Source organism: Cherax quadricarinatus, chromosome 9, assembly GCF_038502225.1.
Source record: "Cherax quadricarinatus isolate ZL_2023a chromosome 9, ASM3850222v1, whole genome shotgun sequence".
Classification (NCBI taxonomy): Eukaryota; Metazoa; Arthropoda; class Malacostraca; order Decapoda; family Parastacidae; genus Cherax; species Cherax quadricarinatus.
The window spans coordinates 3,670,436-3,695,433 of NC_091300.1; the positions used below are offsets into that span (position 1 = coordinate 3,670,436).

General features: G+C 38.5%; 1 protein-coding gene across 2 annotated transcripts in view; it reads right to left on the reverse strand.

Annotated features, from left to right (window-relative positions):
* LOC128685978 (uncharacterized) overlaps window positions 1–24,998 on the reverse strand; it is a 379,974-nt gene that overhangs the window by 107,443 nt on the left and 247,533 nt on the right. For both annotated transcript variants that reach the window (XM_070083171.1, XM_070083170.1), the window contains exons 42-45: window positions 17,852–17,977; window positions 16,275–16,457; window positions 4,746–4,938; window positions 4,075–4,198 (exon numbers count right to left, since the gene is read on the reverse strand). In XM_070083171.1, coding sequence (XP_069939272.1) covers window positions 4,075–4,198; window positions 4,746–4,938; window positions 16,275–16,457; window positions 17,852–17,977 — 626 coding nt within the window. The remainder of the gene's footprint in view (window positions 1–4,074; window positions 4,199–4,745; window positions 4,939–16,274; window positions 16,458–17,851; window positions 17,978–24,998) is intronic.

Below are 24,998 nucleotides of genomic sequence, written 5' to 3' on the forward strand. Positions count from 1 at the left end.
GTCATCCTGCCAGAATGTTCTATAACGTATGCCCTAAGTAAAGAGAAACAATTCTGGAACGTGTAATACATGTTCGGCAGGCCGGCCGGCTGGCTGGCTGATTTGCTTTGGTTGTCTATCTCCTTCTGTTTGTCTCTGTCTATCTCTGTCTCTATGTCTATCTGCGTTTCCATCTCTGTCTGTCTCCGTCTCCATCTATCTCCATCTCCGTCTCCGTCTATCTCCGTCTCCATCTATCTCCATCTCCGTCTATCTCCATCTCCGTCTATCTCCGTCTATCTCTGTCTCCATCTATCTCTGTCTATCTCCGTCTCCATCTATCTCCGTCTCCGTCCATGGCCGGACTCAGAAAGTAGATAAATTCTCGAAGCTCTTCAAAGGTATATTTCAAAGGTATATCACCACTGAACATGCTTAGCTCACGGTGGAAGGAATTCTCATGTTTGCTTATGTTTCATGCAGTTATCTTGCCAAATTTCTTTTTTCTAACTGTGGGTCCAAAGAAAACTAGTGCAAAGGACAGTGCTGAGAAGGAAAGGAGGATGATGTGATAAAGTGTAGCATTAAGAGTGTAGCAATTCAGTGTAGCAAGTAAGTTAAGCACTTAAGCAACAGAAAAAGGATGAAATGAAATGAACTCCTGATAGTTATGCCACTCTGGTGTATGTACACTAGTTTATTTCTTTACATTATGTTTTCCCTATGAAACTAGTGATCTAACGCAGTTAGCCTCACAAACACTGTTTTATCTTATAATAACACCTCAGAAGGAAAAGCATGGGAAGATGTTTTCACAGTGGGAGTGGGATTCCCAGCCACCACTTGTCACATAATGACATGCATATTTTATTCATTCTAGAGTATATATCAGGTTTCTATGTTATTTATATTGTTTATTATGTCATATTAGATGAAGTATGATAGATAAATAAGCCATAGAGTTTATACTAGCATTATCTTGAAGTATATTTTGTCCTACCTCCTGAGCAGAAATTCCACTGGAACAGATTAATGGCATTTCAATTAATTTAAACGAGGAAAATTGACTCAGCATACAAGCAGATCGGGATACGAGCTAGGTCCCGGGACAGATTAAACTCGTAAGCCGAGGTTCCACCATATGATCAAACTGAGTTATGAGCTGTGTCACAGAACGAATTAAGCTCATAAGTCAAGGTACCACTGTATGTGGCTATAGTCAAAAAGAAGTGTCATACCTTCTCTTGCACCAAAATTAATATTTGATAAAAGACATATCTGACCAGAATGGGTTGGATGGATGTACAGTACTTCCCCTTTTTAGTTTAGTACGTATATGTATTTCTGAATCAGTGTGACATTTTATAACAGGCAACTTGGTATATCTGCTGGAATGTCAATTCACTGAAAAAAAAACTATACATAATTCAAAAGCTGGAATATTTTGTGCCAATATATTAAATCATCCTAGGTAGTTGGTTGGTAGACATGAACCACCCAGTGAGGTACTACCATCCTGCCAACTGAGTGTAAAACAAAAGCCTGTACAGTACTTGTTTTACATGATGGTACAATTGCTGGTGTCTTTTTTCTGTCTCATAATCATCCAAGATTTCAGGTATATCTTGCTACTTCTACTTACACTTAGGTTACACTACACATGTATGTACAAGCATGTATATACACACCACTCTGGGTTTTCTTCTATTTTCTTACTAGTTCTTGTTCTTATTTCCTCTTATCTCCATGGGAAAGTGGAGCAGAATTCTTACTCAGTAAGCCATGTGTGTTATAAGAGGCAACTATAATGCCAGGAACAAGGGGCTAGTAACCCCTTCTCTTGTACAGGAGGGCCCCACTTATACGGCGGGTTAGGTTCCAGGCTACCGCCGTAAAGCGGAAACCGCCGTAAAGTGGAACACCCTTTTTTTCACTTACAAATGCATACAAACACTAGATAACAAGTTTACACTAACATATATTATGTTAGCAATAGAACCAGGCATCAAAAAACAATAAAAAAGTACAATACACACATAGTGCACTCATTACTTACCTTAAAATATTTATAGTCTTAATCTAGGGTGAGACAAGTAGTATTTATTGTAAGAAATCAAGTGTGGTATGTATGGTAGTCAGCCAGGCTACCATACCAGGCCACCCCACCCACACATACTATTCTATGATATTTAAGCATCCCAGAGCGATAAAATGTATATACAATTCACTCATTACTTACCTTAAAATATAGGGTGAGATGAGTAGTATTTATTGTAAAAAATCAAGTGTGGTATGTATGGTAGTCAGCCAGGCTACCATACCAGGCCAACCCACCCACACATACTATTCTATGATATTTAAGCATCCCAGAGCGATAAAATGTATATACAGTTCACTCATTACTTACCTTAAAATATAGGGCGAGATGAATAGTATTTATTGTAAAAAATCAAGTGTGGTATGTATGGTAGTCAGCCAGGCAACCATACCAGAGAGAAAGAATGAGTGCATGAGAGAGGACAGGCGCAGAGTTATGTAAACAAACCAGGCGAAAGTAAGTTTTGTAAACAGTGTACACGTATGGTTTGTGTACAAGTTACATTGTGTACAGGTTGTCTCTACATTGATACGGTAGAATAAATAAAGAAGAACACTCCCATTCTCATGTAACATCATTTTGAGAAGAAATGATGCTCTGAGTGAAGGCAATGGAAGTAAGTCACTCTTGACTTTTTTGGGTTATCCTAGGTTCTCTACACATATGTTGTTATGTATTTATGTTATGTATCGTGTTTATTATATAATTTTGAAAAAAATATCACGGATGGATTAATGAAAATGTGTATATTAACGTAATATACAACATTTAATGATACACCGAGCTCAGACAGCGTAAACAAACAAACTGAACAGGTTGTGGACGATCACTCGGTCAGGCGAAATAGACGGTATTAATATGTGTCCAGTTTTAGTTCATTCATGTACATTTGTAAGAGTTTGTGAAACTTTTACCTTATAATATTTTTATTATTATTATAATAATTAAATCACGAAACAAATACTCTTACACTGTGTACAAGTTAGTACAGAATTATAGCTATAAAGTGAAGGCATACGAAAGGAATATTTTTCTATAGTTATCCCAAGTAACAGGTTACGGGCTAGAGAAAACGTAATTCTTCCGACACTTCTACAAACCGTTTGGTAAACATCTCATATATATTTGTATAAATTTTTATACTGTGGGTGCATGTATCATGTTTGTGTGTTACATAATGTGTTTCTTATATAATTTTGAAAAAAATATCATAGATAGATTAAGGGAAATGTCTATATTAACGTAAAATGCGACATTAATGCGCCCAAGAGATTATTATTATTATTATTATTATTATTATTATTATTATTATTATTGCATGAAGAGTAGAGAGACTTAGTGATTTTAATGTGTACCTACATGCCAGCACAGTGTGTAAGTTTATTTAGGTACAGGTGTACACAAGTTTAATTATCAAGTACAATACATATAAAATATACAATAACTTTAAAACACTTGAAATTTTGGAAAGTTTCCAGACATAATAAGGAGATGTGCTCAGGGAGAATGTAAACAAACTCGGTGGGCAGCTGTGACCATATTAGAAAGACAGGTGGGGGGAGCCGTATAGCGAGTTTTGGTCATAATTTGAAATGTCCGTATTAGCGGAACGCCGTAAAGCGAAACGCCGTAAAGCGGGGCCCTGCTGTATACATTACTAAAGTTAAAAAGAGAAACTTTTGTTTTTCCTTTTGGGCCATCCTGCTTTGGTGGTATACAACCAGTTTCTTGAAAGAAGATCTCCATGGGGAAGTGGAACAGAATTCTTCCTGCATTAGCCATGCGTGTTATGAGAAGCGACTAAAATGACGGGAGCAAGGAGCTAGTAACCCCTTCTCCTGTATACGTAACTAAATTTAAAAAGAGAAACTTTCATTTTTCTTTTTAGGTCACTCTGCCTCATATGAGCAACAAAATGGACAGCTAATGTTTCCAAATTACTATACTTATCTTAACCTTAGTAACCAGAAGATGCTTAGCACTACTAGGTCACTCACCTGAGTATGTCTCCAGGCAGCTCAGAGGCCAGGGCAAGAGTTAACAATTTGCCTTCTCTGACAGTGCAGGCACCATAGATATCACAGACTTTTACAAGAGGTATAACTCTGGTTCGATTTGACTCTGTAAATAAACAATGAATTTTGCTAATCTTTCATTAATGAAGCCAAGTATTTCGATGCTCTTGTGAACATTGAAAATTTCCCACTTATGTTTCATTAAGGTAGGTGATAGTTTCCCCATAAGCAACTAATACAAGTCGAAAAAAAAGTCTAAACTATTCCCTTGCAATTTGTGGTTATTTTTCTTTGTATGTATGGTATTAACTAATTCCCAATGCTAACACACTTCTTTTTTTTTTGGTTAAGTGGAATAGTAAATTCAACAGATTTTGGGGTTTAAAATTCTTTATTTTCCCCATAATAATAAAATGTTAGATAATTTATCAAAGCCTTAAATTCATTCAAACCACTAATCATGCACTGTATATAATTACTGGTACTTACACCTACTCATTATGCTACTACAGCTATGATCATTAGGTAACTATATACAGAGCTTTAGTTCATGGGTCAAAATATTATGCACTAAGTGTGCCATTTAGCATCACTACATGTATTCTATATCACATACGTGAACACAAGAACATCATGAGATTCATTATACCTACCTGCTGGAAGGATGAGATCTGTGAATGGGTCTTCAGCATTAGTGGTAAAAGGCCATGCAACAGAATTTCCCTCATTTCCTTCAAGGCGATATCCAAAAGAGGTAGTTAAAGGTAGATCCTCTGGGTAATCTGTCCAGTATGAGGCACTGAAAGTGAAGTTAGTGACAAGTGCCATGCCACTAGATGGTAACACCTGTAGGGTAATGAGAAATTCAAAGTTTACAGATCAAAAAGAATTGCAATAAAGATAAAGAGGACATTAAATTTTTATAGAAACTACTTTTTTCTGTTCAGATGCTCTCCAAAAAGTTAGGTAACTATGTAGAATTATCACATTTGTTATTATAATATATGCAGTCAGAGTTACAACACTGAGGAACTTCATAGTACAACATTGCATGACTTGGTCAAGGTATATTATTATTTTATAATGGTGTAACTCAAACACTCACATGCACACTCTAACACACACATACCTGGAGAGGGTTTTGGGGGGTCAACACCCCCACAGCCCGGTCTGAGACCAGGTTTCGTAGTGGATCAGGGTTTGATCAACTAGGCTGTTACTGCTGGCTGCATATAAACATGCAGAGTATATATTTCTAGACCCTTTTTTCTGCCTACCTTTGCCCATCATAAACAAAGAAGCAATATGAGACGTTTGTCTAGAGGCAGGGGCATTAGAGTTTTTTTTTCTTTTCAACAAGTTGGCCATCTCCCACCTAGGCAGGGTGACCCAAAAAGACAAAATCCCCAAAATGAAAATACTTTCATCATTATTCAACACATTCACCTCACTCATACATAATCACTGTTTTTGCAGAGGTGCCCAGATACAACAGTTTAGAAACATATACATATAAAAGATACAATATAAAATTTTTATTTATTATTTTATTATCACACTGGCCGATTCCCACCAAGGCAGGGTGGCCCGAAAAAGAAAAACTATCACCATCATTCACTCCATCACTGTCTTGCCAGAAGGGTGCTTTACACTACAGTTTTTAAACTGCAACATTAACACCCCTCCTTCAGAGTGCAGGCACTGTACTTCCCATCTCCAGGACTCAAGTCCAGCCTGCCGGTTTCCCTGAACCCCTTCATAAATGTTACTTTGCTCACACTCCAACAGCACGTCAAGTATTAAAAACCATTTGTCTCCATTCACTCCTATCAAACACGCTCACGCATGCCTGCTGGAAGTCCAAGCCCCTCGCACACAAAACCTCCTTTACCCCCTCCCTCCAACCTTTCCTAGGCCGACCCCTACCCCGCCTTCCTTCCACTACAGACTGATACACTCTTGAAGTTATTCTGTTTTGCTCCATTCTCTCCACATGTCTGAACCACCTTAACAACCCTTCCTCAGCCCTCTGGACAACAGTTTTGGTAATCCCGCACCTCCTCCTAACTTCCAAACTACGAATTCTCTGCATTATGTTCACACCACACATTGCTCTCAGACATGACATCTCCACTGCCTCCAGCCTTCTCCTCGCTGCAACATTCATAACCCATGCTTCACACCCATATAAGAGCGTTGGTAAAACTATACTCTCATACATTCCCCTCTTTGCCTCCAAGGACAAAGTTCTTTGTCTCCACAGACTCCTAAGTGCACCACTCACCCTTTTCCCCTCATCAATTCTATGATTCACCTCATCTTTCATAGACCCATCCGCTGACACGTCCACTCCCAAATATCTGAATACATTCGCCTCCTCCATACTCTCTCCCTCCAATCTGATATCCAATCTTTCATCACCTAATCTTTTTGTTATCCTCATAACCTTACTCTTTCCTGTATTCACTTTCAATTTTCTTCTTTTGCACACCCTACCAAATTCATCCACCAATCTCTGCAACTTCTCTTCAGAATCTCCCAAGAGCACAGTGTCATCAACAAAGAGCAACTGTGACAACTCCCACTTTATGTGTGATTCTTTATCTTTTAACTCCACGCCTCTTGCCAAGACCCTCGCATTTACTTCTCTTACAACCCCATCTATAAATATATTAAACAACCACGGTGACATCACACATCCTTGTCTAAGGCCTACTTTTACTGGGAAATAATTTCCCTCTTTCCTACATACTCTAACTTGAGCCTCACTATCCTCGTAAAAACTCTTCACTGCTTTCAGTAACCTACCTCCTACACCATACACCTGCAACATCTGCCACATTGCCCCCCTATCCACCCTGTCATACGCCTTTTCCAAATCCATAAATGCCACAAAGACCTCTTTAGCCTTATCTAAATACTGTTCACTTATATGTTTCACTGTAAACACCTGGTCCACACACCCCCTACCTTTCCTAAAGCCTCCTTGTTCATCTGCTATCCTATTCTCCATCTTACTCTTAATTCTTTCAATAATAACTCTACCATACACTTTGCCAGGTATACTCAACAGACTTATCCCCCTATAATTTTTGCACTCTCTTTTATCCCCTTTGCCTTTATACAAAGGAACTATGCATGCTCTCTGCCAATCCCTAGGTACAATATAAAAAGTGACTTGAAATAATATAATAACCTCCATATAGAATATAATATCAGGGCCCCAATTATATATATACCATCCTATTACACATACCTCCAAACTGCCAATATCCTAAACCCCTCCTTTAAAGTGCAGGCATTGTACTTCCCATTTCCAGAACTCAAGTCAAGCTATATAAAAATAACCGGTTTCCCTGAATCCCTTCACTAAATATTACCCCGCTCACACTCCACGTTTTAATGCCCAGAGAACCAGGCACGACTGTTTACTCTTTTGATATCCTTGCCTTAAGAAAGACAATGAGCGATAGTAATATACCAGTTTTTTACTTGTTCACCTATTGTACAGTGTGTAGACAATTCCCATTTTGCAATTTGTGTGTGCATGAATTTGTTGGTATATGCACTTGAAGTCATACTATAAGTGGTAGTGGTATGGGGCACAAGTAATGCATCGTATTGTGAGAGCTAGAAGGCTTCAGGTGTAACTTTAGACCAGACATACTAACATAAATGGTCATTATGATTCATGAAGAATAGGTAGGACAGTCAGAGAGGAGGGTGGACAAAGTAAACATGTTAAGGCTATTAACCCTTAAACTGTCCAAACGTAGATCTATGGTTGCATATGTAGCGCTCCAAACGTAGATCAATGTTTTAATTTTCATTCCTTCAAATTTGGCACAATAGGCTTGAGTCACCTAGACATGAAAGAATGGGTCTGTGCACTCAGTGTGTGCACTATTAAAAAAATCTGGGAGCACTTAGTACCTTGTGGGAGCACCAGTTCAATTGAGTGCCAGCTAGAGCAAATAGCATGGCAAACACCAGGGATTCACTGATGCCATGTCACATTAACACTCCCATTTTAAGAGGAAAGTAAAAATAGGTTTGATAAATACATGAGTGAGTGTGGGTGGGTGTGAGTTGGACCTAACTAGCTTGTGCTACTAGGTCTGATGTCATTCTCCTTCCTTCAATGGATGTGACCTGACTAGGTGGGTCAGTGGTCTAAGCTGAGGGTAGAGGGTGACACGTACCTACCTTGCATGGGCCAGTAGGCCTGCTGCAGCGTTCCTTATTTCTTATGTTCTTGTGTATTCGGCAGGCTGGCTGGCTGGCTTGCTTTGGCTGTCTCTGGCTGTCTCTCTGTCTACATCTCTATCTGTCTATATCTCTGTCTATCTATATCTCTATCTATCTATATCTCTATCTATCTATATCTCTGTCTCACATGTACACATAAGTACAGTTATTATACATAGTGTAAACTACCTAGGATAATCCAAAAATTCCAGGCAAAGATAGACAGATAGATAGATAGATAGATAGATAGACAGACAGATAGACAGAAACATGTTTGTGTGTATCAGTGAAAACAAACAAAGCCTGGCTTCCCCCAAGCACCCATTTATCAAATGTCACTGAGCTGATAACAGATGTCATAACACGATTCTTCAAGGAGAGCGATATACATATACTCCAGGCAGACAGAAAGATAAGCAGAGACAGACAGGCAGGCAGATAGACAGACAGATAAATAGACAGAGAGACAAGACATGTTTGTGTGTAACAGTGATAATAAATACAGGGAGGGTTAGCTGTAGCAGTGGGCATTTATCAAATGTCACTAGGCTGTCAACAGTATAAGGATGCCTTTCATAACAATATGCTTCAAGGTATATGCCAGGGTATCTAAAGTACTGCTGGGACCTATAAATACTTCGTATATATTTCTAGACAATAGTAAATAAACCCAGGCAGGTGTAAAAGTTCACCTGTCAATGTGATTGTGACTATTTGAGTACTATTTCAGTACCTAATATTAGTGTCATAACAAAGATTGGCTATGAAATTACAAGAACTATTATAATTTGTAATTATCAGAACATAAAAAATATATAAATTAAAATAAAAACGAGAAAAAAGGTACATCAGCAACACTTCTGCAAGCGGCAGGAGTTGATGTTGCTGACAGGTAAGCATCCAGAGCCAACTTCACAGTCTTATATCTCAGTAAGTACTGACCCTAAAAAAAATTTTCTTAATCTTATAACATGTAGAAAAATGTGCTCTTCATTTTAAAAGAAAAAACTATTTTTTTATTTTTCAAAATAGTATTCGGAGTGCCACGCGAGTGAACGCAGATCAATGTTTGGACAGTTTAAGGGTTAAGAAGGCAGCTGAAATGAAGTTGATATGGTCTCACATGAACAGAACAATCAATCATGAAATGAGATGCTGAACTATCAGGATGACCTGGCAATCCTGGCAAGGTAGTGCTTACTGCCTCTTTGACCTTTTCAGTGTCAGTCCCATTATATTACAACTCTGAAGTCAGTGTCGGTCCCGTAGTACTACACCATGAGCTCAGCTCGCTCAGATAAGCTGTGAGCGGTAAATTTGGGCCAACATACAAGAGAATGGGTCTATGTGGTAAGTGTGCGCCATATAATTTTTTTTTTCAGAACGCAGTGCATAATGAGAAAAAACTGCGACCATGTTTTTGGTTTAAAACTGTAACTTTGTGGTATATTTTCATATGGTTTTTAAGGTTGTATTCAGTTTTTCAGTCTCATTTGATAGAAAGGATTTTTTTTTTTTTTAACAAGTTGGCCGTCTCCCACCGAGGCAGAGTGACCCAAAAAGAAGGAAAATCCCCAAAAAGAAAATACTTTCATCATCATTCAGCACTTTCACCTCACTCATACATAATCACTGTTTTTGCAGAGGTGCCCAGAAACACAACAGTTTAGAAGCACATATGTACTTATAAAGATACACAACGTATCCCTCCAAACTGCCAATATCCCAAACACCTCCTTTGAAGTGCAGGCATTGTACTTCCCATTTCCAGGAGTCAAGTCAGGCTATATAAGAATAACCGGTTTCCCTGAATCACTTCACTAAACATTACCCTGCTCACACTCCAACAGCTCATCAGGTCCCAAATACCATTCGTCTCCATTCACTCCTATCTAACATGCTCACGCATGCTTGCAAGAAGTCCAAGCCCCTTGCCCACAAAACCTCCTTTACCCCCTCCCTCCAACCTTTTGGAGGATGACCCCTACCCCACCTTCCTTCCCCTACAGATTTATATGCTCTCCATGTTATTCTACTTTGATCCATTCTCTCTAAATGACCAAACCACCTCAAGTTGGTAGACATCAACCACCCAGGGAGGTACTACCATCCTGCCAAGTGAGTGTAAAACAAGAGTCTGTAATTGTTTTACATGGTGTTAGGATTGCTGGTGTCTTGTCTGTCTCATAAATATGAAGGATTACAGGTACGTCTTGCTACTTCTACTTACACTTAGGTCACACTACACATACATGTACACGTTTATTTATACACATTCATCTGAGTTTTCTTTGATTTTATCTTTATAGTTCTTGTTCTTATTACTTTTCCTTTTATATCCATGGGGAAGTGGGATAAGAATCTCTCCACCGTAAGCCATGCGTGTTGTAAAAGTCAACCAAAATGCCGGGAACAATGGGCTAGCAACCCCTTTTCCTGTACAGATTACTAAAAAGAAGAAGAAGAATGGAAAATATATTACAAAAATAGAGATGATTTGGATTGATTTCAGGATTGAAATTAGCTTCAAACTGATCTCAAATTACTGAAAATGTTCAATTTTTGCCAATATTACAGAGTACACATATGACGTCACTTCTCCAATATGCATCCAACTGGCCAGTCTTGAACACAAAGGAATGCATTGACATTATTTATACAATTATTACAATAATGCAGTAGTCTGCACAACAGTAAATCTTCTATTTTTTGCGTGAATAAAAATTCACAATGGAAAGCAAGTATAATATAAGAGGAGCCTGGAGACGTGACTAAGAAATAGAGGAAATATTTTTTCAGTGCCAGGAATGTCTACATTGTTTATTCTGAAGCCTATTTTTAAATTAGCAACATATTAATTTTGTGTGAAATTAGCCAAACAACCTATTGTTGATCACTTTATTGAGTAGTTGCAATAGGTAAATGGGCAGTTTCTTGTACTCAGTCAATAGAATAGAAGGAATACTAGTGATATAGCTATGAATATGGTCGACTAGAACAATGGAATTGGCCAAAAATAGGGCAGAAAGTGGGCAAAATTGCCTAGGCATCAATTTTGCTGAGATCGCTAACTTTGTGAGAGTGTAATTCCATAAGTTTTCTATCAAATTTCATACTTTTGGCTTCATTACCTTTAGCAAAAGATTCCCTACTATTTCATAAGAAAAAATAAAATTTTGCAACCCTGAGAACAAGTTTGAGAGCAGGGGTCATGACCCTGAAAGTGTTAAAAATGAGCATAAACCTTAGCACATGAAAAAATTAATACTGTAATCAAATCAAATCAAATCAAATCAAAGTTTATTCTCTATAAGGATTACAATGCGGGGTTTACAGATTTTGGTTATTGTGTGGTTTACATGTAATAAAATAGTAATTACAGAGGGGGGCCACTAGAACACCCAGCATGGCTAAGCCTTTCGGGCAAACTTAGATTAATTCTTAACCCTAAATTATTACAAATTGTGGAGTAAGTTGACTAAATACTAGTTTGTGAGTTTAGCAATGTGAATGCTTTTGTTTTGGCACAATACAAAGTTTCTATATTGGAGTATCACAGGCAAACTTGTGACTAGTTAGGAATCATTATTTTAAGATTAAGATAGGTATTTCTGTGCTTATAGTCAAATGGGTGAGTGAGTGAGTATGTATGTGCCAGAGTGGAGTTTATGCTCATTAAAGTGAATAAGAGGCATTTTTTTTTTTTCAAACCAAGTGGCATATCTCCACAAAACTATATCTGCATGAAAATCTTTATCAAAATGAGAATAAATGCAAATTTATTAATATTTATTAAGTATAAATTCTGGCACTTTTTTTTTTTGCAGGCTGAAGTATGGAAAGTATGGAACTTTTTGTATAAAAATGTTATATTTCCTTAAAGCATATTTTTATAAAGTCTAACTCTCACACATGAAATTTTTTTTTTTCAAAAGCGAGTTTGGTACAAGTTGCTTATCTTCTTTCAACATCCCACCAAGGCAGGGTGGCCCAAAAAGAAAAACAAAAGTTTCTCATCATGTTTAGTAATGTATACAGGAAAAGGGGATTACTAGCCTCTTGCTCCCAGCATTTTAGTCACCTCTTACGACACGCATGGCTTACGGAGCAAGAATTCTGTTCCACTTCCCCAAGGAGATAAGAGTAAATAGAGAAGAACAAGAACTAGTAAGAAAACAGAAGAAAACCCAGAAGGGTGTGTATATATATATGCTTGTACATGAATGTGTAGTGTGACCTAAGTGTAAGCAGAAGTAGCAAGACGTACGTGAAATCTTGCATGTTTATGAAACAGAAAAAAATACAATAATAATAATAATAATAATAATAATAATAATCTTTATTTACAAGTACAGTGGACCCCCGCATAACGATGGCATCACATAGCGATTTTTCCGCATACCGATTACTTTTATCGCAAAATTTTTGCCGCGCATACCGATTAAAAACCCGCTCACCGATTTTCGTCCGAGACGCGTCCAATGTGCCCTCAGCCAGCCTCACATGTGCCGCCCGTCCCATTGTTTACCAGCCAGCCTCCGCGGTAACATCCAAGCATACACTCGGAATATTTCGTATTATTACAGTATTTTCGGTGCTGTTTCTGGAAAATAAGTGACCATGGGCCCCAAGAAAGCTTCTAGTGCCAACCCTACACCTCAAAGGGTAAGAATTACTATAGAAATGAAGAAAGAGATAATTGATAAGTATGAAAGTGGAGTGCGTATAGCCGACCTAGTCAAGCTGTACAAGAAACCCCAATCAACCATCGCTACTATTGTGGGCACCAGAAAGACAATCAAGGAAGCTGTTCTTGCCAAAGGTTCAACTGTGTTTTCGAAACAAAGATCGCAAGTGATGGAAGATGTTGAGAGACTCTTATTGGTGTGGATAAATGAAAAACAGCTAGCAGGAGATAGCATCTCTCAAGCGATCATATGTGAAAAGGCTAGGAAGTTGCATGAGGATTTAATTAAAAAAATGCCTGCAACTAGTGATGATGTGAGTGAATTTAAGGCCAGCAAAGGTTGGTTTGAGAGATTTAAGAAGCGTAGTGGCATCCATAGTGTGATAAGGCATGGTGAGGCTGCCAGTTCGGACCACAAAGCGGCTGAAAAATATGTGCAGGAATTCAAGGAGTACATAGAAACTCAAGGACTGAAACCTGAACAAGTGTTTAATTGTGATGAAACAGGCCTGTTCTGGAAGAAAATGCCAAGCAGGACCTACATTACTCAGGAGGAAAAGGCACTCCCAGGACATAAGCCTATGAAAGACAGGCTTACTTTGTTGATGTGTGCCAATGCTAGTGGTGATTGCAAAGTTAAGCCTTTATTAGTGTATCACTCTGAAACTCCCAGAGCGTTCAGGCAAAAGAATGTCCTCAAGGATAATTTGTGTGTGCTGTGGAGGGCAAACAGTAAGGCATGGGTCACTAGGGAATTTTTTTATAACTGGTTACACCATGCATTTGCCCCCAATGTGAAAAATTACCTAACTGAAAAGAAATTAGACCTTAAGTGCCTCCTGGTGTTAGACAATGCCCCTGGTCATCCTACAGACGTGGCAGAGCGACTTTATGGGGACATGAGCTTCATTAAGGTGAAGTTTTTGCCTCCTAATACCACGCCTCTCCTGCAGCCCATGGACCAGCAGGTTATTTCCAACTTCAAGAAACTGTACACAAAAGCTCTGTTTGAAAGGTGCTTTGTAATGACCTCAGAAACTCAACTGACTCTAAGAGAGTTTTGGAGAGATCACTTTAATATCCTCAATTGTGTAAACCTTATAGGTAAGGCTTGGGAGGAAGTGACTAAGAGGACCTTGAACTCTGCTTGGAAGAAACTGTGGCCAGAATGTGTAGACAAAAGGGATTTTGAAGGGTTTGAGGCTAACCCTGAGAATCCTGTGCCAGTTGAGGAATCCATTGTGGCATTGGGAAAGTCCTTGGGGTTGGAGGTTAGTGGGGAGGATGTGGAAGAGTTGGTGGAGGAGGACAATGAAGAACTAACCACTGATGAGCTGATAGATCAACTTCAAGAGCAAGAGGCCAGACCTGGGGAAACTGGTTCAGAGGAGGGGAGAGAGAAATTGAAGAAGTTGCCTACTACAAAGATAAAGGAAATCTGTGCAAAGTGGCTTGAAGTGCAAACCTTCATGGATGAAAATCACCCTCACACAGCTATTGCAAGCCGTGCTGGTGATTATTACACTGACAATGTTGTGAAACACGTTAGGCAAGTCATAAAGGAACGAGAGGTACAGGCCACTATGGACAGATATCTTGTGCGAAAGAAGTCCAGTGACTCTGAAGCTGGCCCTAGTGGCATTAAAAAAAGAAGGGAAGTAACCCCAGAAAAGGACTTACTACCTCAAGTCCTAATGGAAGGGGATTCCCCTTCTAAACAGTAAGAAGATAATGCTCTCCCCTCCTCCCATCCCATCAATCATCACCAGATCTTCAATAAAAGTAAGTGTCATGTAATTGTGCATGCCTTTTTCAGTTTGTGTGTATTAAAATTAACATTTCATGTGGTAAAAAAAAATTTTTTTCATACTTTTGGGCGTCTTGCACGGATTAATTTTATTTCCATTATTTCTTATGGGGAAAATTCATTCGCATAACGATTATTTCGCATAACAATTATCCCTCTTGCACGGATTAAAATCGTTAACCGGGGGTCCACTGTACATGTACATGGTATACAGTCCTAGCTGACAACACTGACATACTACTACACAGAAAGCCACATGTTATGCTGAGCATCTCGGGCAAATTAGGTCAGTGTCTCAAAACTCCAGCCCGTCGCGTTAGCCACTAGACCAGCTAGCCACAATAAGATTCATCCAACTAGGTATATTTCTACAGCCTGTGCTAACTTTCCTATGGTGTAGAAATATACCTAGTTGGATGAATCTTATTGTGGCTAGCTGGTCTAGTGGCTAACGCGACGGGCTGGAGTTTTGAGACTCTATGACCGCGGGTTCAATCCCGGCCGGGGGTATAGGTCAGTGTCCCAGGATGCGACCCACACCAGTCGACTAACACCCAGGTACCCATTTTACTGATGGGGAACATAGACAACAGGTGGAAAGAAACACGCCCAATGTTTCTACTCTGGCTGGGAATCAAACCCAGGCCCTCGCCGTGTGAAGCGAGAGCGTTAACCACCAGGCCACCATCATGTAAAACAATTACAGGCTTTCATTTTACACTCACTTAGCACGACGGTAGTACCTCCCTGGGCGGTTGCTGAAAATCAACCTACTACTAGGAAGTTGCTTATATACTTGTCTTATTGTGACAACTATTGATAGAATATGAATCGATTCATATCAAATTTTTATTTTTTGAAAAAATTTGCCATATATTTGTTGACAGCATTACTGTATCTCAACATTCAATAGAAATATCATCAGCTTTCAATAATGACAGGGGGAGTTACACCTTGTAATTTATGGCATGAAATTTGAAGCACAGCATGTAGAATTTAGTTACCGTCAGTAGTGATGAATCATATGAGATCCATTCCAAAACTTATTTCAGCACAGATCCTACCAAAATTACAAAATTTTGACTGAAAATACAATATTAAGAGGCAGAAAAAATTTAAACTATATTAGGCAACAAAATTATTGGTAATTTTATGATACAATATTTTCTAGATTTGAAATGTTTAAATGAACTCTTAACATATTTACTAAATCCTAATGGTTTAGTACTTAACATGGATATAATATCATAACAATAATTTAAAGCAATACAGCCTCAAATAAATTTAAAATAATAAAAAAAGGATGAATTCAGAAGATAAATCAAAGTTTAAAGTAAACTAGAACCTTGCAAATTAAATCATTAAATAAAGCTCGGAAATTTCAAGGAATTAATGCTAAAATGAGGTTAGTAATTATTTACTCGATAACGAATGATGTACCTTGAAATTGCCTCGGTGAGGAGGCGAGTTGGTTTTAAACTGCAGGTCACTGAAGCACGAATACCCCAGTGGTGTCTTCACCTGGATGCGGAACTTGTAAAAAGCATCGCCAACCAGTCCCAAGAAATTATTATCCGTAGGCTTGGGAATTACCAAGTCATAGTCTCGCTCCTTGGATTCTTCCTGTCCATATAAAACATTTTAAGTATTTTGAAATTAATCAACCAATCAACCTCTTTATCTATCGCTCTCTTTTGTTTTTTACACAGGGTTTGACAAGGTTAGGTCTGGGGTCTCTCTCTCAACACTCTCTCTCTCTCTCTCTCTCTCTCTCTCTCTCAACTCTCTCTCTCTCAACTCTCTCTCTCTCAACTCTCTCTCTCTCTCAACTCTCTCTCTCTCTCTCAACTCTCTCTCTCTCTCAACTCTCTCTCTCTCTCAACTCTCTCTCTCTCTCAACTCTCTCTCTCTCTCAACTCTCTCTCTCTCTCAACTCTCTCTCTCTCTCAACTCTCTCTCTCTCTCAACTCTCTCTCTCTCTCAACTCTCTCTCTCTCTCAACTCTCTCTCTCTCTCAACTCTCTCTCTCTCTCAACTCTCTCTCTCTCTCAACTCTCTCTCTCTCTCAACTCTCTCTCTCTCTCAACTCTCTCTCTCTCTCAACTCTCTCTCTCTCTCAACTCTCTCTCTCTCTCAACTCTCTCTCTCTCTCAACTCTCTCTCTCTCTCAACTCTCTCTCTCTCTCTCAACTCTCTCTCTCTCTCTCAACTCTCTCTCTCTCTCAACTCTCTCTCTCTCTCTCAACTCTCTCTCTCTCTCTCAACTCTCTCTCTCTCTCAACTCTCTCTCTCTCTCAACTCTCTCTCTCTCAACTCTCTCTCTCTCAACTCTCTCTCAACTCTCTCTCTCTCAACTCTCTCTCTCTCAACTCTCTCTCAACTCTCTCTCTCTCAACTCTCTCAACTCTCTCTCTCTCAACTCTCTCTCTCTCAACTCTCTCTCTCTCAACTCTCTCTCTCTCAACTCTCTCTCTCTCAACTCTCTCTCTCTCAACTCTCTCTCTCTCAACTCTCTCTCTCTCAACTCTCTCTCTCTCAACTCTCTCTCTACTCTCTCTCAACTATTTCTCTCTCTCTCAACTATTTCTCTCAACTCTCTCTCTCTCTCTCTCAACTTTCTCAATTCTCACTTTCTCTCACTCTCTCTCACACACATTCTCACACACACTCTCACTCTCACTCTCTCTCACTCTCACTATGTCTCACTATCTCATAATTTAAAAATAATACTTAAAAAGCAAGCTACAGCTACATAAAATATATGAAGATATCAAACACAAAAGAACTGAAATTGAAATGTTTATTTCTCTGTAAAGATTACAGTGTGAGGTTTACATACACAATATTAATTACAATTTGTGGTTTACATACAAAATATTAGTTACAAAGAAGGCCACTAGCATGCCTAGGCATTACTGTCTATGTATATTGGGCAGACTAATACTAATTCTTACTCTATATTGCTTTCCATTTATTCTGTAAGCCTTATGATTTAGGAATTTATTATTCTCACTCACTATTAACTTGGTAATTTTCCCAGACGGCAACTGTGAGATATCAGCATCTAGAAATCCAGGCTCACTGACTGAGTACCACTGCACTTCTATATTTGCTGGACCAGTGATGGAGGTGGGTACACGTATCTGGAATATTAGAAAACAAATGGGTAAAAACAAATAAAGGTCTCCCTTAAATATATATCTATCCCATGGGCTCCTCCTGAATATTTTTACAACTTCCCATCTTCCCAGGTGGGAATATGAAGTTCAACGATGAGAAATTTCAATTACTCAGATATGGTAAACATGAGGAAATTAAATCTTCATCAGAGTACAAAACAAATTCTGGCCACAAAATAGAGCGAAACACCAACGTCAAAGACCTGGGAGTGATCATGTCGGAGGATCTCACCTTCAAGGACCATAACATTGTATCAATCGCATCTGCTAGAAAAATGACAGGATGGATAATGAGAACCTTCAAAACTAGGGAGGCCAAGCCCATGATGACACTCCTCAGGTCACTTGTTCTATCTAGGCTGGAATATTGCTGCACACTAACAGCACCTTTCAAAGCAGGTGAAATTGCCGACCTAGAAAATGTACAGAGAACTTTCACAGCGCGCATAACGGAGATAAAACACCTCAATTACTGGGAGCGCTTGAGGTTCCTAAACCTGTATTCCCTGGAACGCAGGAGGGAGAGATACATGATTATATACACCTGGAAAATCCTAGAGGGACTAGTACCGAACTTGCACACGAAAATCACTCACTACGAAAGCAAACGACTTGGCAGACGATGCACCATCCCCCCAATGAAAAGCAGGGGTGTCACTAGCACATTAAGAGACCATACAATAAGTGTCAGGGGCCCGAGACTGTTCAACTGCCTCCCAGCACACATAAGGGGGATTACCAACAGACCCCTGGCAGTCTTCAAGCTGGCACTGGAGAAGCACCTAAAGTTAGTTCCTGATCAGCCGGGCTGTGGCTCGTACGTTGGTTTGTGTGCAGCCAGCAGCAACAGCCTGGTTGATCAGGCTCTGATCCACCAGGAGGCCTGGTCACAGACCGGGCCGCGGGGGCGTTGACCCCCGGAACTCTCTCCAGGTAAACTCCAGGTCTATTTTCCACAGGCTACCTCCCCACCTTATGGGACAACCCTACCATAGTGGGGGCTTGTGCTGGCATGGACAGTAAGTTGGTGGCAAGTTGTTGCAGCATACTATTAGCTCTCAATCCCTGTTGAAGTTGGATATGCTGTTCTTCTGACATCATATGATCCAAAGATAAAAATGAAAATGATTATTTTCTTGCAAAGCTTACATATTACAAAATATAAATACAAAGAAGGCCACTAGCATGCCAAATTATTTTAGGCAGGCTAATCCTAATTCTTACTCTATATTGACACAGGTTATGCAGCAGTACACTTTAAAATAAATTATTGCATTCTGATATAAAGTTAGGTAAATGAAGTGATTTACATTAGATTGATAATAGTTAGGTAGTACAAAACATATAACAATATTACAATTATAGTAAATTTAGTAATGGAAATGGTTTTTATATGGCATGATACACTGTTTCTATAAATGCTCCTATGTTAGGAGAGTATTTCAGGCAAACTTAGGACTAACTTAAGATTTATTAGGCAATAGCTATATTAGAAATTTTATGTTTACAGTCATTTGGACGAGTGTAAGTGTAAATTAAGGGGAATTACAGATAACGAGAGTAAGTCTATATTGTTTTCGATGTGTTCAAGATACAAAAGAGAGAATAGGTGGTTTTCACATAGTTAGCTGATGATGGGGTGTGTTAGGGAGGTAAGATTGTTTTAATGGTAGCTCTGAAAATGGTGGTCGAGTCTGCAGTTCTAGAGTTTTTGGGCAGGGAGTTCGAGATTTTAGGCCTTTTATGTACATTGAGTTTTTGTAGAAATTTAGCCAGAAACGAGGAATGTCAGAGATTTTTGTGTCTGGTATTGTGTCTATGGGTCATGTTGCAACAATCAAAAAAGTGTTTTAGTTCAGGGTTAGTATTAGAATTTATGGTTCTGTAAATGTAGGAAGCACAGTAGTAGGTGTGAATGTTTTGTACAGTAAGTTGAGGTCTTTGAAGAGTGGGGAGGGGGGGTTGTCTAGCATTGGACTGCGTGATAATTCTTACTGCAGCTCTTTGTTGGGTTATTATTGGCTTTAGGCGAGTTGCTGCTGTTGATCCCCATGCACAAATAGCATAGGTGAGGTAGGGATGGTTGAATGAATAGTACAGTGAGAGTAGGGCTGATTGTGGTACATACATTGTGGTACTAATAGTATCCAACTGTGTTGGATACTATTTTTATGTGTCAGATATGGGTGTTGAATTTCAGGTTGCTGTCAAGGTGCAGACCCAGGAATTTGCCCTCATTATGTTTAGCAATAAGAGTGTTGTCAATCATAATGTTCAGCTGGGCATCACCTGTTATGCTCCCAAACAATGTAGAAGTTTTTGTCAATATTAACCCTTTGGGGGTTTCGACCGTACTAGTACAGCTTACGACCCAGGGTTTTTGACGTACTAGTATGCCTAAATTCTAGCGCCCTTAAATCTAGTGGGAGAAAGCTGGTAGGCCTACATATGAAAGAATGGGTCTATGTGGTCAGTGTGCGCAGTATAAAAAAAATCCTGTAGCACACAGTGCAAAATGAGGAAAAAAAAACTTTGACTGTGTTTTTGGAATAAAACAGCAACTTTTCACTGTATTTTTGTATGGTATTTATTGTTGTATTCTAGTTTTCTTGGTCTCATTTTATAGAATGGAAGACATATTACAGAAATTGAGATGATTTTGACTGGTTTTACAATGAAAAGTACCTTGAAATTGAGCTCAAAGTAGCAGAAATGTTCGATTTTTACCAAAGTTCAAAAGTAAACAAATCATGCCAACTGGTGAGTCTAATATTCTTTCACAAGTGCGCTGATATTATTTATACCATTTCTACACTAATGCAGTAGTCTGCATAACAGTAAATCTTTATTTTTTGTAAGAATAAAAATTGAAAGTGGAAAGCCAAAGAAATATAAGAGGGGCCTGGGGATGTGACTACCAAACAGAGAACTTGTTATTTCAGTGCCAAGAATGTCTTGTTTATTCTGGACCCTATTCAGAAATTGGCATCTTTTGAAATTTGTGTGAAACTGGCAAAATTGCTAAATTCTGACCACTTTATTGGATAGTTGAAATCGGTAAATGGGTGGTTTCTTGTACTCATTCGATACAAAAAATAGAGTTCTAGCGAAATAGTTATGATTTTTGTTGACTAGTACATTGGAATTAGCCAAAAACAGAGCTCAAAGTGGGCAAAATCGCCGATGCGTAAACATCATCAAGACTGCTAACTTCATGAGAGCATAATTCCGTAAGTTTTCCATCAAATTTCATACTTTTGGTGTCATTATGATTGGGAAAAGATTCTCTATCTTTTCATAAGAATTTTTTTTTTTTTTAAATTTGGGGGCCCCTGAGAACAAGTCTCGGAGAGGGCCTGTCGACGCTCAAAGGGTTAAGTGTAAGTTTATTGGCAGTCATCCAGGTTGATATTTTTACTATCTCTTCATTAACAATAGTGGTGAGTGAGGCAAGATAATAATAATATCTTTATTTACTACAAGTACAGTGGAACCTCAAAAATCAAACGTATCACATATCGAACGTTTCGAAAATAAGACCATTTTTTCGGACAAACTGTGTCCCTATTATCGAACGCGCCCCTATTTTCGGACCGCCGGGTACAGGACCTGTCCACTGGCCCGCTCTGTCCTCATCCCCGCACAGGCGCCCTGAGCAGTCTAGCTTTGTTTATGCTTAAGTGAACACTAACCTGCGATCTCATTCACACATTTTACCATTATTTAATTGTGTTTAGTGCTTGCGGGGCTGTGAAATAAGCTGCCATGGGCCCAAAGAAACTTGCTAGTGGTACCCCTATGGTAAAGAAAGTGAGAAACACCATAGATGTGAAGAAGGAAATAATACAGAATTATGAGATTGGAGTGAGACTTGTTGAGCTTGCCAGGATGTACAGAGGACTGTGGACAGTTATTTTGTGAGACAGAAACAGACGACTGTGGAGTTATTTTGTGAGACAAACAGGCATTTGTGGACAGTTATTTTGTGAGACAGAAACAGACAACTGTGGACAGTTATTTTGTGAGACAAACAGACAACTGTGGAGTTATTTTGCGAGACAAACAGACGATTGTGGACAGTTATTTTAAGACAGAAACAGATGACTGTGGAATTTTGTGAGACAGAAACAGAGAACTGTAGACAGTTATTTTGCGAGACTGGGGTCCAGTGACTCTCAAGCTGGTCCTAGTGGCATTAAAATACAGAGAATGGAAGCAACCCAAGAGAGGGCTTTGATACCAGAAGTCCTGATGGAGGGGGATTCTCCTTCCAAACAATAACCCCAACTCCCTCTCTTCTCCCTATCTTCCAGATGCCATCACCAATCTTCAATAAAGGTAAGTAAAAATGTTATTTTATATTACTATACATAATTAAAGGCTATAGCATTTGTTGTGTGTATGTAAAACTGTAATTAATCTCTATAAAATGTATTTTTTTTGTGAATATTTTTGGGTTTCTGGAATGGATTAATTGTATTTCCATTATTTCTTATGGGAAATATTGCTTCGAATTTCAGACTTTTCGAATTTAGAACTAGCTCCTGGAATGGATTAAGTTCGAAATTTGAGGTTCCACTGTACATGCACAAGGTATACAGGCCTAGATGATATCAATGATATACTACTATATAGAAAGCCCCTTGTTACACTGAGCATTTCGGGCAAATTAGGCCAGTTTTGTCCCAGGATACGACCCACACCAGTCGACTAACACCCAAGGTACCCATTTTAGACTGATGGGTGAACAGGGACAGCAGGTGTCTTATGGAAACACGTCCCTAATGTTTTCCAGGGGTACCGGAGGAGATTCGAACCCCGGACCTCAGTGTGTGAGCTTAGTACACTAGCGATTGAGCTACAGGAGGAATAGAATGGGAATTGTAATATCATAAGATTTCCTTGCACATAGTGTTAGATAATCAAAACAATAAAATAAAAAAACAGAAGATTATTTGTACTAACTTGTTTGTACAGTGGACCCCCGGTTTACGATATTATTTCATTCCAGAAGTATGTTCAGGTGCCAGTACTGAACGAATTTGTTCCCATAAGAAATATTGTGATTAGATTAGTCCATTTCAGAACACCAAACATACACATACAAACGCACTTACATAAATACACTTACATAATTGGTCGCATTGGGAGATGATCAAAGCGGAGGTCCACTGTATATTCCAAGTTAGGCAATGTCAGGCTATGCATCACCCAATGTTTTGAGTACTAAAATGCCTTTAAACATATCAAATATCATAAGAAACTAGTGTACATTGTGTTAGATATTAAAGATTTTTATGAAAAAGATCATAATTTAGGGTACATACTGTTAAGCGCAATATATACTGCAAAGCACATCTCTGCCACTGTTGCCAATGAGTGATCATTTTTTCATCAATATCATTTTTGTTTTTTTTATTAATGTACTTAAAAACTAGATTTATTTTAACTAAGAAAATTTGTACACAAAATGCACAGTTCAACTGTTACATCTATTGGAATAATAAATTACTTGGATGCTCTAATTATTCTTGTAAGGGTTGCAGAGTACTGCATTAACCCTTAAACGGTCCAAACAGATCGACATTCAAATTCGTAGTGCTACAAAAGTAGATCTACTTTTTTTTTTACATTTTTTCAAGTATAACAAAAAAAAATGTAGATAAAACTTTTTTCTACACGTTTTCACATGTAAAACAAAAAAAAAGATCTACATTTTTTTACATACTTTCAGATGTTGAAAAAATCCATATATACGTTTGGACCATTTAACCCTTTGACTGTCGAAGGGCCCAATCCTGAAGTTGCTCCTGGTGTCGCAAAATATTCGAAAAAAAAAAAAATTATTTTTTCTTATGAAATGATAGAGAATCTTTTCCCGATTGTAAAGACACCAAAAAAACGAAATTTGATGGAAAACTGACGGAATTACGCTCTCGCGAAGTTAGCGACTTCGGCGATATTTAAAAATCGGCAATTTCGCCCACTTTGAGCCCTATTTTCGGCTAATTCCGTTATTCCAGTCAACCAAACTCATAACTATTTCTTCAGAACTCTATTTTTTCTATCGATTGAGTACAAGAAACTGCCCATTTACCGATTTCAACTACCCAATAACATGGTCAGAAATTTGCAATTTGGCCAATTTCACGAAAATTAAAAAATACGACAATTTCAAAATAAGGTCCAGAATGAACAATGCAGACATTCCTGGCTCTAAAATAACATTTTCTTTGTTCATCAGTCATGTCTCCAGGTCCCTGTGATATTACTCTTGCTTTTTATTTTGAAATTTTATTCAAACAAAAAATAGAAGATTTACTGTTATGCAGACTACTGCAATACTGTAATAATTGTAAAAATTACATCAACCCATTCATGACTGCGTATTAGAATGGCTATTTGGACATTTATTGGACAATGACATCATTTGTTCACTTTTGAACATCGGCAAAAATCAAACATTTCCTGTACTTTGTGCTCCATTTCCAGGTTCTTTTTATAGTAAAATTAATCAAAATCACCTCCATTTCTATAATATAGTTTCCATTCTATCAAATGAGACCAAGAAAACGAGAATACAACCACAAATACTATACGAAAATAGACCACAAAGTCGGCATTTTAATTAAAAAAAAAACGGTCGGAGTTTTTTTTTTCTCATTATGCACTGCGTGCTCCAGGATTTTTTTTATGTGGTGCACACTGACCACACAGACCCATTCTCTCACATGTGAGCCTACTAGCTTTCTCCTGCCTGATTTGAAGCCGCTAGAATTTATGAGTATATATACGTCAAACACGGTACCTCGCAAACGTATATATACGGCCGCGACAGTCAAAGGGTTAAGGGTTAACTGTCTTCCTGAAGAGATAGCCTAGCCTAAACTTATTTTCATTATCATGTCTCCTATCAATTGATTTGGGCAAGCCTTTCATGAACTGTAAATTGTTAGCCTTTTTTTTTTTTGTTTTTTTCACTGAA